The sequence below is a fragment of the Botryllus schlosseri genome, chromosome 7 (genome assembly GCF_051294905.1).
Source record: "Botryllus schlosseri isolate E-star chromosome 7, Bs_hap1, whole genome shotgun sequence".
Classification (NCBI taxonomy): Eukaryota; Metazoa; Chordata; class Ascidiacea; order Stolidobranchia; family Styelidae; genus Botryllus; species Botryllus schlosseri.
Genome location: NC_137242.1, coordinates 1,565,682 through 1,584,855, shown reverse-complemented (window position 1 = coordinate 1,584,855; position 19,174 = coordinate 1,565,682). Strand labels below are relative to the sequence as shown.

The following is a 19,174-nucleotide window of genomic DNA, read 5'->3' as shown; positions in this document are numbered from 1 at the left end:
TACCACACATTATAAGGTAGGTATGATGGATAGAAAATACATAACAGCTATACATCAGTAAGGGAATGTATTTGCTCCGCACTACGAATTGGTCGTCGTTACTATACAATTCATGCAATTCCGGATTTTCGGAATCGGTGCGGCAATAGCATTGGATTGATACCGGTTATTACGAATTCTGATGAGCTGTTTATAATGAATTGTATTGTCGCAGGTGAGGCATGACCTTCATTTTCAAGTAAACTGACTCTAAAGGCTGCTGCACACTGGCTTTGCGACACGACTAAAACAGGTAATTCCCCGATCGTGTCGCGCTCACGATCGCGGTAGTTGCGTTCTGCTGCACACTGGGACGCCGAGTCGTAACGTAGGCCTGTCTGTTCTGTACCAGCTTAATGGTTTCGTAACAGTCTTGGTTCTTGGTTATTACTATTGAAGAACATATCAAGATACTTTCTACACATATATGTTTTCTATTTGTACTGACACCATTTTGCTGATGCTCCGAATTTTGATAAGGAATACACCATAATGCCACTAAATATTCTCAAATTCGAAAACTAAGTTTATTATTTCAACTCAAGACGCAGATGCACAATATACAGTACCCAAGATACAAAGAATATAAACAAGAAGGTGTGTAATCGTTGAAACGCCCTGACATAGTCCATCAATCAGATATCTTTATAATATATAGGCGTACTCTTCTCGGCCTACCGGTACTTCCGTAATGTCAAGCATGTCAGTGGCATTGGCGGGCTAGCGGTCATGTTCTCTGTTATTCATCTTGTATTGTGAACATTTAGTAATTTAAATATCAAATATATCTTCATTTCGTTCATCCGTCTTCAAGTTATCAACTTGAGGTTGAATCATTCTTTTCCTGGGCTTGTTGTTACAGCGCTCTTAGTTAATCCCAAGATAAATTACGCATCTGGTACACGAGAATGTTAAATTTGAAAGTTGAACGATTAGAAAAGATTGCAACAGCACCGTCGAAACAAGAGCGCGTGCTTATTTTCTACTGCGATTGAGCCCGCAACTCGAGACAAAGTTGGAATTTTTCAACTTTGTCGGCGAGTTGCGCAGCCCTCTCGCCGACGCTTTGTTGCGTAGTCTGGCGACGCGGTGTGCATGGTTTTGTCACAGACAGGCGCGATTCTCTCGTTTTGTCGTGTCGCGAGAGCCAGTGTGCAGCAGCCTTAATTCTTAAGGATACTGAGGTTTCTGTTCCAAGGCCCCGCGCCCAAGTGACATCATCAACTTGTGTTGATGAACTAATCTAGGTTCTGAATCATCTTGAATTTAGAAATCATCATTAGTAGAGGTCTGTAATTCCTAAGATCTTCATCACGATTAAATCTTGGAGTGTAGGCCTATGGAAGTTTGAAGTATAGCCTATATGTTATGTTCATTTTCCTTATCACGACATCCTGCAGTTTGTATCAAGTCTGCTTCAATAATTTCTGACATTCTGGCAGCAGACGAGTTGAGACTTTGAGTCTTGTCAGTAATTTTTAATGTTGAATATAAAATATGTTGCCAACAATAAATAGTAACGCTGATGAAACACAACAGGAAGATGCAAATGAGGTATTGACAAAACAGCAGAGCGTCAAGCCAGTCCCAGCGACAGTATTTCATTTTGAACTTTGTCTGCCGCAACAGGATCTGTAAAATCTGAAATGAAACGTGCATATATTTAGAAATGATCGTAGTATAATAGGAAACAAAGAAATGGACTTGAAAGCGGAGATATGAATTAGCACACTGCACACTTTTGTAGAGAAATTACCGAAATTACTAATACCTCCATCAACGACCAATACTTTGACCGCTTCCTGTGTTTTGAGCTTATTAATAAAAGAGCGAGCTCTCTGCCAAAATTTAGATTCCATATAGATCATGAAATGAATTCATTACTTTCACTTGTATATAAGCTTACGATGCTACTTCTACTCCTCTCAACGATGCCTACTTTGACCATTTGCAGTGTTCTGAAGCAATGAGTCGGAATTGAACCAACTATATAGTGGGATTTGAAAATGCGCAACTACAACTAGAACTACTTGCTTTTCAAAAGCCTCAGCTAGATAGGACTACAACTACTCACTCTTCAAAACTCGCAACTAGAACTAGAACAATTCGCTTTTCCAATTCCGCAACTAGAACTAGAACTACTTGCTTTTCAAATCCCGCAACTACAACTATATCTACACTTACTTTTCAAAATCCCAAATAGAACTAGAACCACTCACTTTTCGAAACTCGTAACTATAGTGCTACTTACTTTTTAAGACTAACAACTAGAACTTGAATTGGAAGTATACTAACTTTTCAAAATACGCAACTAGGACTAGAATTACTCACTTTTCAAAACTTGTAACTAGAACTGGAATTACTCACTTCTCAATATGCGAAACTAGAACCAGAACTAGAACTTTTCACATTCCGCTACTAGAACTTTAAGCACTCAAAACAGTCGTTAGTTGATCATCAAATAACTATGTTAAAAGTTTATGTGATAAAGTGAGCTATTCCAAAATTTCAGTTTGCACACGTAACAAAATGAATTCGATCTCAGCGAGAAGCTCCCGCGTCTAATCGTTGATATATAGTCCAACATCAGCAGCACCAGTTTCGCGACGTTTTCGTCCAAACTTGGTTCTCTGCACATTTCTTGCAGACATTCGACCCCTTTCTCTTTCAACAGCATTTCCTGATACTTTTCACCAGCAGATCACATTTGATATTCGCAAATGGCGACAGAACTAGGGCTGTGAAAAATCCAGTACCTGAGCGATTTCATTCTGAATCGAGTATTAGAGTGTCACATGATTCAATTCCCAAGTTTTGGCAAATTCAGTAATTCTAATATTATTTGGAAAACCTGTGTACTTTATTTAGCTATCATTCTAATTCGAATTTAATTTTGAAAAACCTATGTAGCTATCAGTCTACTTCGAATCTACTTCGGAAAATCCGTGCGAAGGAAAACCCAGTGTCAAGCCGCCATCGCATTACTTACTCTCTATAGTTAAACCGTACAATCATAGTATTTATTGTGACGAATAATAGTCATGCGTTAGTACAGCGCCGAAGCCGTTTCGGCTGGTGCAGAATAGTGATGGCAAAATCATATTTTGAAACAACAACAATAATTTGAAACTAAAATCAATTTCAGGTTTTAAAAATGCTTTGCTTCCCGTTCTTCCAAAATCACAAATCAGATCGCCGGCTGCATGTGGCCCTCGTCTTGGTGACACCTGGCGAGTGTAAAACGAGCCAAGCTTGGTGTACTGACGTTATAGCTAAGGCAAATTTTTGCAACTTTTGCAACTATCTTTTACAACATACGGTAGCTTCCTAAATACTCAGAAGTTATTTGGTATGGTGTTTTTAGCTGTTTGGTGGATTCTTATATCGCAACTTTTCTCCATTTTTTTCACGCAACTTTTTGTAACTTTTTTCAATTATTCATGCAAATTTTACCAAGTTTTTTCGATTTTTCATGCAACTACTGGAAATATTTGGTACTATGTAAATAGATCGCTTGATTATTTCACTGTCGTTCAAATTTGAGATCCTTTCTGATTTGACGTACATTCAGGCTAGTCCACCGAAAATTATATTTTCACTGGGTAATTTTCTACATGCCATTGATTTTATTGAAGTCGCCAACACTCAGTTTTGCTACAGTGCCTTTGATACGGATCGATTCTAGTATCTCAAACCCTAATAATTTCAAGGTTCTTGTCCATAAATGCAACTTTTTAGTGCAATTTTTGTGAAAAATGAATGCGAATTTGACTGCAACAAAAACTTGCCCTAGTTATCACCATTCTCTTGCTTATGATAACGCACTGTGATCCTATACGAACTGAACTTCGTTTTTGCTGTGTATATTTCTCATTCACAATTTCAATCAATTTCCAAGTTTTTGCGAATTCAGTAATTCTAATCTAATTTGGAAAAAGTTGTGAAGCTCTAATTCTAATTCTAATATAATTTGGAAAAAGTTGTGAAGCTCTAATTCTAATCGTGATCTAATTTGGAAAAAGCTGCGTTGCTCTAATTCTAATCTAATTTGGAAAAGCTGGAAATTTTCTAGTCCTAGTCTGCTTCAGCCTTCAGCCGATCACGGGACACGATGCTAGGTAATAGCGCAATTTGACACCGTAAATACCTATTAGCCTAAATAAAATTGTCTAAATTTCAAATTAGGATCGCACTGCTTCTACTGTTTGGAATTGAACCAAAATCGTATCTTATTGTTATATGACGAATGAGGCGACGTATTAGTCTGACTTTTTATATAATATTATTTGAAACAACATTACGAAAGCAAATGATAAATGTTGCCATCACTTTCCCTGGGCGAGAACAATAGGCCAGAGAGTCTCGAAAAGATGATGCAAAGCTTTAAAAAATTTGAGTTCTCACGAGCTACAACTGATTACGAGAATTATAACAATGATCTCGTCTTTGTCGCTTCTTTTCTTTCCATGCAGTGTGCATAGCTACTCTCTACATCGCCCCTGAGGCCAACGTGATTGTCCGATTTCAAAGACTACTCCAAGTCGGATCCACACCTTCCTATCTTTTCGTTGTATCGCAATCTCGGTGCTTTGAAAGGATAAAATTATTAATAAATAAACTAAACGAATTCAAATATGCACATCTTCAACTACAGACATATAATCTATTTTGCACTATATAATTCGAATACTCATTGCAATTGTAAGACACGCCATTTTGATACCAGGACGCTATTTTAAATAGTACCATCGGAAATGAAAAAGTGCTTTTACCTATAATCAGAATACATCTGTGACCACGCTAACGAGTCCTAGTTTTAGGAAATCAAGTATTTTGTGGAGTTGTTGTTCTGGCGACTGCTCACAATCTGTGATAAATTTAGCAACAAGAAACACAAATATCTGTCTTGAATTGAGAGCCCCCAAGGAATATGAGTTGGTGTACACATAAACGCTCAAGAATATTCATTTCATTCAGCAGAGTGATCCCATTTTTTTGGTTTAGCTGGAGGCAAGTAAACTTAGTATATTCATTGAAAGAAAACGTACAATTCGTTTCTAGTCTGTCATCTAAAGCATACACAAAACAGAAGGAATTATATTATTAAAACTCTATAGCCTACTATTCACAGATAACTGATGCTGATACTCTTTAAATCCTTAATCCAATCGAAGTTACATTATGGCATCCTCTGTTGGGGGGCTGCCAGTAAAACTGCACTCAAGCCACTGCAGAAACTACAGCATAAAGTGCTCCGAATCATAGCTAGGGCCCCAAAGGGGCCTGGCTGCCCATCCAATAAGTCGCTGCGGAAGAGATTCGGCGTCCTAAACATAGAAGATATGCGGAAACTAGAAATCGCCAAGTTTATGTATCAGTTTCACTGCGGTCGTTGCCCCGAATATTTCAATGACTTCTTTACCTCTGAATCAAAAGCGCACAAGTACAACACCCGCGCGTCCACGTCGTCCAAATATCATATGATCGACCGAAAAGATCATCGCTCCATCAAATATGCCGGACCTGATGTGTGGAACAGTATCCCGCCGGCCATCCGACAGTCGACGAGCATGTCCACATTCAAGTCGAAATACAAGCAATTACTACTAAATAAATACAGTCCATCCTCAAGATTACCGGACCACGACTGACCTATCGATCTCGCTTCCCATGACATGCCGCCCTATTTCTTGTCGCTTCCTTTTTCTATACTGTATTCTTTACTTTCATTCAGTGTGCATGCCTCCTCTTTACTACGCCTAGGCCAAGGTGGGTGTCCGATTCCACTGACAAATCCAAGTCGCTTCGACATCTTCCTGTCTATTCATTGTATCGCATTTTTTGTGGTGTATTGAACTGATAAAATTGCTAATAAACCAATGATGATGATGAAATACGAAAAATAGTGTATGCGGTGTAATTGGAAGGAAATACTGATAAAAACGACCGTTTACTAAGTGCGAATTTGGTGCATTCTGCAGCCGCACCTATTCCAAATGACACTTTTATCACAGTTCAATACTGGCATCAAAAGCCAATGACACGTAACGTGTGGGGCTGGGCAAAATCAGTACCAGAGTGCTTTGATTCTGAATCGAGTATTCGAGTGTGTGGAAAGTTCTAATGTGTAGCTTTTTAAGCGACCACAAAGAATATAATGCCAGCTCCATATGGTATTAAAGATAATTTGGTATTTTTTCGACCATGCAGGACTGTTAAAAAAAAATTTTCCTCAAATTTCACTGGCTACATGACAAAATAGTTAGGTTGACTAAAACAACGCTGCACACCAAATTTGGCTCAATTCCAACCGGTAGAAGCAAAATTCCTGCAATAGAAAAATTTGGATTTATTATAGAAAAAATATAATTTCAAATTTTTCCATCTACCCCATAAAATTGTTAGGCTGTTAGTAGAGATGATGCACACCAAATTCAACTCAATTTCAGCCACTTGAAGCTAAGTTATTGCAGTAGAAAAACTTCTAATTCTATCATTCTGTTATATATAACGACAGAATTAGCCACCGTAAATACTATTTTAGTCAAATCCAAAATTTTTCTACTGCAATAATTTCGTTTCTGCTGGTTAGAATTGAGCCAAATTTGGTGTGCATCGTCTCTGCTGACAACCTAACAATTTAATGTGGTGAGCAGAAATTTTGAATTTTTTTTCATTGATTTTTTTATGTAAATTCAAAAATGTTTACTACAAGAACTTTGCTTCTACAGATTGGAATTGAGCTAAATTTAGTGTGCAGCGTCGTTTTCGCCAACCTAACAATTTTATCACGTAGCCAGCGAAATTTGGATTTGTTTAAACTACATGTTTCGTATGTTGCGATACGACCAATCGGCGTTTCAAGGCTTCCACAGTGGAAGATAGTATCTACACTATAATTTTTTTTGATAGATCAAATCTTAGTGGCATGGAGCGCATGATTTCAATACCCTTAAAAGTGATCTCTCACTACTCAACTAGGATCATTAGATTTAATACTCGATTCAGATTCGAGTACTCAAATCATTATGTCCAGCCCTAGTAACAAGAGAACGCGATTTTTGGCTTCAACAGTAGAAAATACTATCAAAACTACAATTTTCGTTGACAAATTAGCTCTAGTAGCGTATATTTTCATTACTCGAAAAAATAACCTCCCTAGAATTAACACTCGAGTCAGGATCAAGTACTCGAATCATCATGACCAGCCCTAGTAACAGCATCACAGTTAAAACGGTCTTGTACGAGATTGTCTCGGTGCCGGAAATTCTGATTCCTCCTCTGACTCATATTCACTCTCCTCCTGTCATTACACCCCTGATATGACGAAAGTTGAAAATATTCGATTACCTTGCCCGTTCTCGGAGGCAGGCTTCCGTTTCTGTGGAGTTGCATAAAAATCAGTGGTTGTAGTGAAGGGCAACATGATTAAATATCATTACTGAGCTATAATGATCAGAAACTTGATGTAAATGTGCAGGATAAGAATTTTTTCCAAGAATACCTCACTGGATATATAACACTGGTCAATGAAATGAGAAATATTTTTTGGCATAACATCTGATAGTGTTTTCTGTTATTTTTTAAAGGTTCCAGGTCAAAATTTGTCAAAATTGTTCATAAAGTCAAAAAATTTTTGACGTCTGCCTTTCGTTTGAATTGTAGATTTTGCACTGTCGGTGAACTTATCGTTTGATATTATACAGCTTGTAGCCTACTTTATAGGCCTACCGTTGTAAACGGCTAATTGTCTGCTCATTGTGAATCATATGAACGGTCAAATAAAACAAATACGTAGACGTGGTCGTGGTGTTATGGTCAACGTACCGCAAAATCCTAACTGAAGAAGGCTTCTTGGGCATTGCAGCATTCTTATATCAAGAAGCGCATGATGAAAAATTGTGATGCAGACACCATTGTCAGAGTGAAGCAACACGGTGTGTCACCAGCAGTTTACGCACAGCTTGAGTGTTGTCAGCCAACAGCTGCTGCTGTTAAACGTCCTTGGCAAGCTTCTTAGTAAGGACATGCACTTTCTACCCAAGAATGTAGGAAAGCATATCTCGTTGTACTACAATTTTTTTAAATTATTTCTACCATAATACGTATTGTAACCACTGGAATTCTCCATAGGGCCAGATTTCGGAAAAATATTGGTTTTTCATGTAAAAAGTTTCTAAGCCAAAAACGTTTTTTCAGGTCAAACATACTTCGTTATAGGACAGCCATTTTCAACCAGAAATGAAGATAAGTGGTGCAATTTTAACATTATATGGGGAAACACCTAATTTGCATACGTTAGGTCAAAATTTGGTCAAAATTCAGTTTGTTTAGGTCAAAACTAGTCAAAATTTTGATTTTTTTGGTCAAAATTTTCCTTTTTTGAGGTAAAGAAAACCGCCCTACTGATGACTAATATGACTTTAGTTTTGCTAGATTGACTCTAGTTTAGAAGACAATTATACCGCTGATTGCCCTGAAAAAAAATATTGTCCTCCGTTATTGAATCAATTTGAACTTGATGACCTGGTGCAATACCATTGAATGTCAAAAGAGCATTCTGCCATTCTGTAATTTTTCAAAAAGGAAAGATATTTACCCCTGTACCAATTGGACATTCTATCAATATGAAAGAAGAGTGTGGAATCGTCAAATCTGAAGTTGAAAAGCTAAAATTGAATTTCCGGGATTTATAGTACGACTTAACTGTTTTTTATCTAGCGCATGAGGTTAAAACATGAGATTTTAGTAAATATAGCATCATAGGTTATCTCCAAAACTAAAGCCAAATGGAAAGAAAATCTGGGGCCATATCTGAAATCAATGCCTTTCAGAACCAAGGAAAACACATTTACTTTGGCTGCCTAAACATATGTGATGACCAGTGTAATAAATCGAAATTGCTTTTTTCAAATACCTGGCGTATTCTGCGAATTAGGTGCGGACTATTGTTGCACGAGATTGAGCCTCTCTTCTAAATGACTAGGACGTAACGAGTCTCGGAATATCTGCAAAGAATGGCGAACGACTCCACGAAGAACACAAAATACTTTTACATTTACTACAAAAATTGTAATGTTGATGTGGTAGTACGATTCTCAATAACGGGTCAAACTCAACGAGAAAAGTAGGCAGTGACGAATTAGTTTTACTTTAATAATATTTGTAACTATTTTAAGTTTTTCATGAATTTATTTTTCAAATTTATTTTTCAATTCGAACAATAATTTGAACAATTCTCACTAATAGGACTAAATGAACCAGTAATTACTTGGTACTGAAGTACTTTTACCTTTAGCAGTTCTTGGTAGGTTTTGTTTATTCTCCTACTTACCCGAATGACCGTATTTTAGACTGCAAATTTGTAAATAATTTCGCCTATTAATACGTGACGCGATAATTTTGACGTTTTTGACTGGTCAAAAAATGATTGCTCTAGTAATTTCGGGTTAGCCGCGAAGATGCATCTTGTAATATTTAAATCTGCTAATCGTGGATGACAAATATAACTCTGATAGGTCACATTCCAATGTACTTATATCACTATTGAACCACTTTGGTACGTTTTAACTATTAGGCCTACTTTTATACATCTTGGAAACTAGTACTTTTCTTGTATTTGATTAGGAATGCATTTGATCACTTCTGAGGACACAAGATACTTACTGCCAAATGATCCTCCAGGTCGAAATTCTGTAAGCTCTTGTGACAGAGTGTTAATCATTTTAACGCTATGGCGTGGAATAACATCTCGATCTGAACGTAGTCGCTCAAGTTGCTGAAAATAAAAAATGACGAATAATTTAACACCGGCATATTTCTTGTCGTAATGAAGAAAAAAATATGGCCGAAAAAAATTAAAAATTTCAAAAAGCTTGATTTTATATAACTTTTAAAATTGGATCTCAAAATTTGAAAAACGGACATAGCTAACTTTGATTAACTGCGACCATATACTCATTCTAGGTTTCTTGGCCTACTTTTCAAGTATCGGTGCTGTACCGATAGACGTGACTTGAATACTTAACTTGGTTGAGTCATTCACAATGACTGAAATCGAGTCATTTTCCATGCGTAAGAAAATGACTCAAGTCATTACGACTTAGCGTATGAAATTTCAAAAGTATAATCTCGAGGTAAAACACCCTAAAATCGACATAGACCGAGACTTACGGTAAAATATACAGTGCAGGCGCGAATAGAATAGTTGCATCATAGTGGGGTAGGACAAATCGAAAAATGTCGCATTTCCCACTAATTTCTTAATTTGTCCGGAATTTCACTGTGCAAATTGCGTTCGGGAGGAAATTCTAAAACATGCCAAAATATCCGGAGTTTTGAAAGCTTGAAGTAGGCTCATCATTATTTCGTAAGTCAACATAAACAGTATTATTTTTGGGCAGATTTATGCTACATGAAATATTTCATCGCGCTGTGCGCTATTTAGCTCCCCATATATTGATTTAAATATGGGGACCAACGCCCTACCAAAAATGCAATCAAAAATATAAAAAAAATAACCAACATTTATTGAGATAAGCCAAATGTAATCGCAATTATAGGAGAACGGTATGTTCCAACAGTCTGTTAAGGCTGTTTAAATGCTTTTGTAAAAGATAGTGGGTCTAAACCAGGTGTTTGTTTGTCTTTATTCTGGGGTTCGCTAAGATGTGTATCTCTTTTCTAGGGAGTGTTCAGATTGCCCAGTGCTCATCTTTACCCATTACCATGTTTTCCTCTTTGTATGATTAAAATCGAGCCAATCTAGTTTACGCGTTTCTATTGCACAACAGCAGGCTTAAATCCCGCGGATGTTTACGTTTAGTTGCAACTCTTCGGATTCGATATTGTTTCGGCTGATCATGACAGACTGTAGGCCTACAGTACAGTGTAAGTACACAACAGTTACATCAGAGGTCTCAAACACGCGGCCTGAGAGACCATTTTGTGCGGCCCGTGACGGCATTTTGGATTTCGAAGCATTCGACAATATTTCACTACTTATTTTTAATTTGAGAACTTGAAATTAGCTATCAAATTACTCCAGAAGCGAGAAACTATACTCATCAAACTGTACTACTACACCACTTTCATAAGTTACGACGCAGTGGAAGATTACCTATTATATGTGGCATTACTTGTTTATTATGGTTAAACACGACTCGTTGCTGATTCGTACTGAAACTCTTGATTTGGACTTGGGCGCGACCTTTTGTATAGGATTACTCGAACTTGGAACTTGGTGATTAAATATGGTGATTACTCGAGTTGTGTCGCGTCAAAAGATACAATCACAGGAATACTTTTGTGACGCGGAACACCGTGACTTGGACACAACAACTATCAAACTGGTACGGAAAATAGTAAAATATCAAAAGGTCGTAGCTTGCGTATCGTAGCTTATTTAGATATCGAAGCAGGTCGGTATGGCAACCATTGACATTGTGTTGCCCTCTGATATATAATTGGTTACATGCTGTGTCCTCTTGGGTATCTTTATCAATGGTATTATCGCGAAATGAATGTGCCGAGTATAAATTAGTCGTAGCCTACGCTTCACAGCTGTAATACAATGGATTCTTAGGCGATTGGACATTACTATGGCACAGTAATCATTACATTCAAGTTGTTATTGATCTGTTCAAATATCAGACCAATCTTTGTAAAATTGTAAAATTTCACCTATAATTGCGGCACGTCAAGTGTCCTCTAGCTGCAAAATTACAACGTTGATAGCTTTTACAATGTACTGATGCATTTGTACTCTCGCATAGTGTCTACAACTAATAATTTTTACAAACTATGCCAAGTACAGCAACAATTATATTCAAATATCTAAAAATGTTATTTTTACCGTGCCAGGCGTGAATTCACAATAGTAAATCACATTGTTACGATGTGTGTGGAATGTCAGTCTGCAAGGTCCCGTCAAATAAGGCCTACTTTGAAATACATTGAATTCCCCTATTATTGGTGCTGCAGCCCGCGGTGCCATCAAAAAGTAGGAAATTGGCTCGCGAGCACATTTGAGTTTGAGACCTCTGAGTTACATAGTAATATAATTAGCAGTTGTGCGTATGCGTGAGGGATGCCTGTATCCCCACACTGGTCTCGTAATACACGGCGATTCAATCTGTGTCTCAAAGAGCCAGCAAAGCGCAATGACTATGACTCACACTTTAAAAATTGATTGTGGCTTGAGTCAGAATGTTAACGAGATGACCCGGAACCTGGTTCCGACCGGCGCTACATATCCTATTTCTACACAGAAGCAGGGCCGTAACAGCACTTCGTCAGCGCCCCCCCAAAACGTTGGAAACCTAACTTCTGGGGGGTTTCGCCCCCCAGACCCCCCTCCCACTATACACTGTTTACATACGGTGTAGGCTGCTTCTTCATTGGCTGTCCGTTTAGCTAGACTTCACTTTATGCGCCTGGGCTTTCGTACGACACCGCATGGTCGGCGTTAGACCTCCGACATATAGAAGCTGGTCCGAACCGGGATTCGTATCCACCTCCATTGGTGTTGTGACTGCAGCGTTTCACCAACTGCGCCACTTGCTTCCCCAGTATATCTGTGTGATCGCTGTATAATGTTTTGTGTAAATGTAATCTTATGTACAGAGAAACGTTTTCTGTATTCTGCGACGAGCTTCGAGATCAAATCCAAAAGCAGTCAGCAAATTATACGAACTCAATTTCTCCTGATTGCCGAGTAGCTGTCGCTCTTTGGAGGCTAGCCAATGGAGCCAATCGTTTATTGATCCGCAGGTTAACTTCAGATGTATTTTCAAGAAGGCAACTATCACAAGTTGTTGAGCCTTGAGCCTTTATTGAGCCTTTCGGGGGCCGCACAAAACGGTGTGGCGGGCCGTAGTTTGCCCACCCATGTGTTAGAGGAAAACCAGCGGCATTTTTTTGAATCAGCATACCAAAATTAGCCTAAATCAAGTGCAAAGTCGAAGTCAACAAATTTTACGTTCAAAATTGTTGCCCAATGTTATTTGCGTTACTGGAAAATGACATAATGTAGGCCTACATTGAAAAAAGTCAACAACTGCGAACTTACAAACGCTGTCCAGTGTCCATTCATATCTTAAAATTCATCATAATGATGAATCAGCAAAGGGATAACCAAAGGTAGTTACGAGCATCTCCGAGACAAGAAAATGTCTACCTCGGCTTTTGCAAGACGCAATTTCGCTCTATATTGTACTCTGTATATTGTATATTGTATTATACTGTAAAAGTACAGTCGTGCAGGCGGGGCAATGTCGGTTGACCTATGGGACGATCCGCCACTGCATAAAATGAATTCAACATTACCAAAGGCCTATGGTCGTGGAAAGTTCCATGTCGCCCAAACCCCAGTATGTTCGAAAGTCAACGTTTCCTCGTTTGCGTCAAAACAACAGAACCTGATGGTTCACCAGCTGAGCTTCCTGATAAAAGCGATCAGAATATTTCATAAACGATATCGATGAGCTTACGTCCTCGAAATCACAGTCATTGGAACAAAGCATATCGTCGATCATTGCACACGTATATTGCAATTGATGCAAAGTTGATGGTGTATAGAAAAAACAGTTCGTAATAAATTGTTGCACGCGGAACTGAGATAGACATTTGGGTGTGTGGCTCAGTTGAAGTTGGTCGCATTTTATTGTGAACCTACCCACCACCATCTATCTTATAAAGTTCAGTTGTGAAAATGTCGCTCAAGTATTGGATTCTCTTGATGTTTGTGATCGCGATCTGCTCGCGTTCGTCAGGTACGAACAATTTGTGTTCCATTTCGAATCGGATTGAAATTTTACTTTTTCAGCTCAATTTTGCTCGAGAAGTTACGTCGGCGGTAAATGGATCTCCGAAGGAGATTGTGGGGTTGGTATGCAAGTAGTTTTACGTCACAGACGAACGGTTTATTGTGTGTACGTTTCATGCAGGGTCCGGAAATGATGTCGAGCATAATGAGGGAACTTGAAGACCGAGCAAAAGATGAGAAGATAAAACCGACTGAAAAACCATCGGAAAATCCGACTGAAAAAACGACTGAAAAACCGACTGAAAATCCGACTGAAAAACCTATAGAAAAACCGACTGAAACCCCGACTGCAAAACCGACTGAAACCCCGACGGTAAACGCGACTGTGAGTCTGTTTTGCAATCTTTCAAATATAAATCGTTTGTAACGCAAGGACAGGCTCGGCTCAAGATAAACAAAATTCCAAAGTAATAAGGTCGAGGCAAAAAATTTTGAGCCATCGAACCTCGAACTCGGATAATTGTGAGATTTTTATTGTTTGCCGAATTCTCCGTTGCAGGTTTTCCAGCGAAGAATCAAGGGAGACGTTGATTTCTACAGAAATTGGACTGATTACGTGAAAGGTTTCGGGAATTTTAAAGGAGATTTCTGGCTCGGTAGGTAGGAAAGTTTCGAATTTCGTCTAATACGGTGATTCCCAACCTTTTTCGAATAATCGCCCCCTTCTCAAGCTCGTAACAAATTTTTGCCCCCCAATATTTACGGATCAAGAAAGAAAACATATATACGGGAAATTTCGTCATCTAACTCCAGAGGTGGTCAAAATAGCCAAGAAAGCTACTCAAGTAGAGGTAGAAGTAGCGACGAAAAAATCTACTCAAGTACGAGTAGAAGTACTTCTTCCATAAGCCACCTAGAACTACTTGAAGTAGAAGTAGAATTGACTGAATTTAAATCTACTCAAGTAAGTAAGTAGTTTTGAAAACAGTCTTAATTCGTTCGCATGGACTGCCATAAGGTGCAAATTGAGCTATGCGGCAGGTGCAGAGAGCCTGATTCGTATTGATGCATCTCGGGAGATATCAATTTTCGACAGGTTAAGCATTCTTTCGCATCATGGGATGCACATTATAGTACTGATATGAAAATGCGATACTAACCCTTTGTTTACCAGAAGACCCCAATTAGAGAATATCATGGCATGGCACCCTACCCCAGCAGGTTTCAGCACTTTTCGCGATATATAGGCCTATACGTTACTAAAAAATATTGTGGATAGTAAAATTCATATTTAGTGTAGCTTTATTTTCGGAAAATAGAGGCATTACTTCACTTGCTTTTATGCTTCAACATGGAAGTTCAGCAGACAAAAGAATTGAAAGTAATTAGAACTCAAAGTGTGATACTTCCAGTATTATACTTGGAATTGAAAGTGAAATATAAATACCACCTCTAAAAAGCGGAAAATATATTTCATGTCCTTTGTCCATAAAGCTTCAAAGGTGATCTGCTAAAACAGGTGTAACGTTCCAAAAAGTAGGATTTTCTAGATTAGCAGGACACGTCATGGGCTGCTAGATATCGATAGGATAGATAATTGCTATTACGAAACGGTGGTTTCAAACATTATGGTGGGCCATCTGTGATGAAATATTTTTTATGGGCGACAATGCGGTGTGAGCAGAACCATTAGCAATCCGGTACTTAAATTATATCTACTGATACTTTCGTGAAAACATATTTGTCACTCCATAACTACTGTGCGCGAAGCGCAACAAAATTTCTGGGCTTTGCTTGACTTTTGTGAATAATAAATGTTGGTACTCCGTGAAAACAGCCCAGAAATTCCCCAGGCTATCTTTCTTATTAAGGGATTAAACTACTTCTACTTGACAAACTGAAAATAGCGAAAAGTAAGTATAGATCACAAAATATTACGAAGTAGAAGAAATCAGATCTACTTGAGTAAGTACCAGAAGTAGAGGAAAACTACTTGAGTACTTCCAAAAAGTAGAAGTACTTCGTTACTGACCACCTCTGTCTAACTCTGATCGCTGGTGAATTGACTACTAATAAGGTCATTTTTCCGGGTTGGTGCTCTGAAAACCGGTTTGCGTGTATATTTTCCGTTTAGTTATGACTAGGGCGATTTTTTTTATCTAAAAATGAAAGATTTTGACCTAGAAAAAGAGAATTTTTAAATTTTGGACCCTAAAAACTTAATTTTGACTAAATTTGACCTCATGTATGTAAATTAGGTGTTTTCCCATATAATATTAGAATACTACCTATGAAGAATTCCAGTAGTTACAACACGCAATATGGTATAAATAATTAGGATTTGTTGTAGCACAACAAAAGACACCAAGTCGGTGACACCAAATTTCGAGATTGGCAAAAAGTTCGCTCTGGCAAGTAGCTGGATAGAAAACCAGCAATTGTTTCGTTTGTCTCCAGGGCTCGACAAACTGCATGAAATGACAAAGGACGGAAATATGGAATTGGAAATCAACATGATCAAGAAAGGTTCGGGAATTCAATGGAGCGCTAAATACAGGCAAGTTTGATTTCGATGCATCCGTTCACGCACAAATTCTGAAACATGAATGTGTGGAATAAAAGCCGATGATGGCCATCATAGTGAAGTCAGGGTCCCGTGTTTTGAAATCCGCATAATAGGAGACTTTTCGCAAATCACAAAACTTATCATACAAGTAGTTTGAAATACAATTGTGTTGACCAATAGAAAACAAGGTCATTTTTCACTCAAGTCGCTCTGGTTGGGGTTTATGACCGTTTTTTAATTGTGCCCATGCGCTCGCCTGGCTGTGAAAACTAAAAAGGAATTGAAAAAAGGCAGACATTTATTTTCGATTTCCTAAAAAAGGAGAATGTAACCCTGAGTCCTTTAACATCCAGTTCCTTCTGCATCGGCCCCGCATCCGACAACTACCGACTGCACGTATCCGGATACTCCGGGAATGCAACCGGAGATGCTTTTTCATATCACAACAATGACCAATTCACAACCTACGACGCGGATCACGATCGTTGGCCGGATGCGAATTGCGCTTCTCACTACGAAGCAGCCTGGTGGTATGACGCATGCGGTAACCAAAACAATCTGAACGGAAACTTCCACAAAACAGACGGCAAGGGAATTTGGTGGCTGACTTACACCAATCGACTGCGCTTCTCGGAGATGAAGTTTCGCAGAAGATCGTGAAAAGCGGACATGACGTCAACAATGACTTATGCCTTTAACGGCAACTAACGGTCGTTGTCATAATCGCAGTGTCAGCGGCTTCCTTCTGACGAAAGTCAGTCGATATTATCCGGGTTGATTTCAATAATATTATTATTATTGTTCCATTGTAAATATTTTGGTATATTGTTGATTTTCATGTTTTTCTCCTGTCCATATTTTCATGCATTCTCAAAATCGGTACAGCATGCGACGGATGATCGATCTTTGGCCGTGCCGTTGTTTATTCTCGCCCGAACCGTCCGATGATTTAAAAATAAGGAATCAAATTTCACCGTTCGCGTTTGCATTTAAATCTCTTGTCATCCTCACAGTCACAGAGTATGGGATGGTAGCATACTTCTTTGCCCCGAAGTGTCACCTTGCGAAAGTCCAAACAATCCAGAACCGTGCACTACGTCTCTGCTGTGGGGCGATGCGAAGCTCACCTATATGCGCGCTACAAGCTGCTTGTAATGAGATGCCGCTCAGTCTTCGTCATATCCAGCTATGTCTCAACCTCCGTTGTAAATTGCAAACGGTGCCATCGATGATTCCGTACCATGAACAGCTCATAGAAGGAACTTGGCACGAGATTTATCATCTAACAAACCCCAACTTCAGAACATTTAATATAATCGCACAGATACCCTCACTGCGAGCAGTTAAACTGCATACCAAGCCAACCTCTCTTCCCGCCCCATGGACCGCGCCGTGTCCAAACGTCGATCTCGAACTTTGCGAGACTATATCGAAGTGCTCCACGCCACCAGTTATCCTATCTAATAGCCTGGATTTCATTTTTGAAAAATACGCAGGTTTCCTAACGATGTACACTGACGGATCCAAGACCGAGAACGGTGTTGGCTACGGCCTGTTCATTCCCGCCCACTCCGTTCAATTATCCAAAGCGTTACCGAGTGCATATTCCAGTTATTCCGCCGAATTGAGCGCCATTCTTCATGCCTTGAAGTGGATTACAGAACATGGCTCATCGCACTCTCGGTATATCATTCTGTCAGATTGTCTCGGTGCCCTCAAATCTATTTCAAATGTATCGCGAACACAGCTACCGTGCAGCACCAACGCTATTTTACTAAATATTTTCGAATCCTTACTTCAGATCACCAATCAGCGCCTCCATGTAACTCTGGCTTGGATCCCAGGACACAGTGGGATCTCGGGTAATACTCAAGCCGATGAACTTGCTAGGACGGCATCGTTATGCCCTCCTCCAACCGATGCAGCGACAGTTTCGCTACCTGAAGCCAAGGCCTTAATCAGATCCCTGTGTGTTGACCTCTGGCAAGAACAATACCGTTCTTCGGACACCGGGTCGCACTACCGTCAGTTCCGAGAATCGATCCTCGCGCCTGCGCCGATGCTCTCCAATCGTCTATTCGACTCCATCATGTTCCGGCTCCGCACTGGACACTGCAAGCTGAAGAGTCATCTATTTAAAATCGGTTGTGTTCCGTCCCCCCTTTGTGAACGTTGTCACGTACCTGAAACGGTGTACCATTTTGTTATTGTATGTCCAGAATATCAATTTTATCGCAGATTTCTGCGCGACGAGTGTACTAGGCTCAATCTCCATTTCACTTTGTTTCACGTGTTGTCTAACCCAGCCTTATCGCCCGCTGTTGCTGAATTTGTTCTATCAAGTGGTAGATACATCTGATTGCCGTTGTCATGCTGAGTGCCCTTTTCTTGAATTTTCTTGAGTGCCCTTTTCTTGATTTTTTCCTGATCTTATTTGCGTCCGTGGCACACAAGACCTTAACAGGTGATAAGTGCCACTGAAAACCTTTAATAATAATAATAATAATAACTCTAGATTTCGTTGAAAAAGTTAGGTTAGGGTTACCTTTTAGTTCGGTTGTTGTGGATTGATAAAGAGAGGAAAGTAAGTTCACAATTTTGGTCCCCTTTTCCTGATTGATTCGATTTCGTAGAGATTGAATTAGCCAGGTTTTGTTGACGTGATCGAACGCAGAGGAGAGATCGACAAACAAGGCATATGTTTGTTTCCCAGTTTTTTCAGCACTGATTTGTGACTGCTTCGTGACATATATACAGTCGGTGGTTCCCTTCCCTTCTCTAAAACCACATTGGAATTCGAGAAT

At 39.2% G+C, this 19,174-nt stretch overlaps 1 protein-coding gene and 1 long non-coding RNA gene across 3 annotated transcripts in view; one reads left to right on the top strand and one right to left on the bottom strand.

Moving 5' to 3' along the window:
* Window positions 1–19,174, bottom strand: part of LOC145443110 (uncharacterized) — a 155,080-nt gene that overhangs the window by 83,572 nt on the left and 52,334 nt on the right. The window lies entirely within an intron of this gene.
* LOC145443101 (uncharacterized) lies at window positions 13,307–17,262 on the top strand. Of its 2 annotated transcripts, none has more exons than XM_080321104.1 (5): window positions 13,307–13,811; window positions 13,865–13,923; window positions 13,986–14,189; window positions 14,364–14,460; window positions 16,262–17,262. In XM_080321104.1, exons 1-5 carry the CDS (start codon window positions 13,751–13,753, stop codon window positions 16,369–16,371), a joined length of 531 nt encoding a protein of 176 aa, XP_080177230.1. In that variant the 5' UTR covers window positions 13,307–13,750; the 3' UTR covers window positions 16,372–17,262. The 2 variants fall into 2 exon arrangements, with proteins under 2 accessions (XP_080177230.1, XP_080177231.1); XM_080321105.1 differs by having other exon boundaries at window positions 13,312–13,811; window positions 13,986–14,177.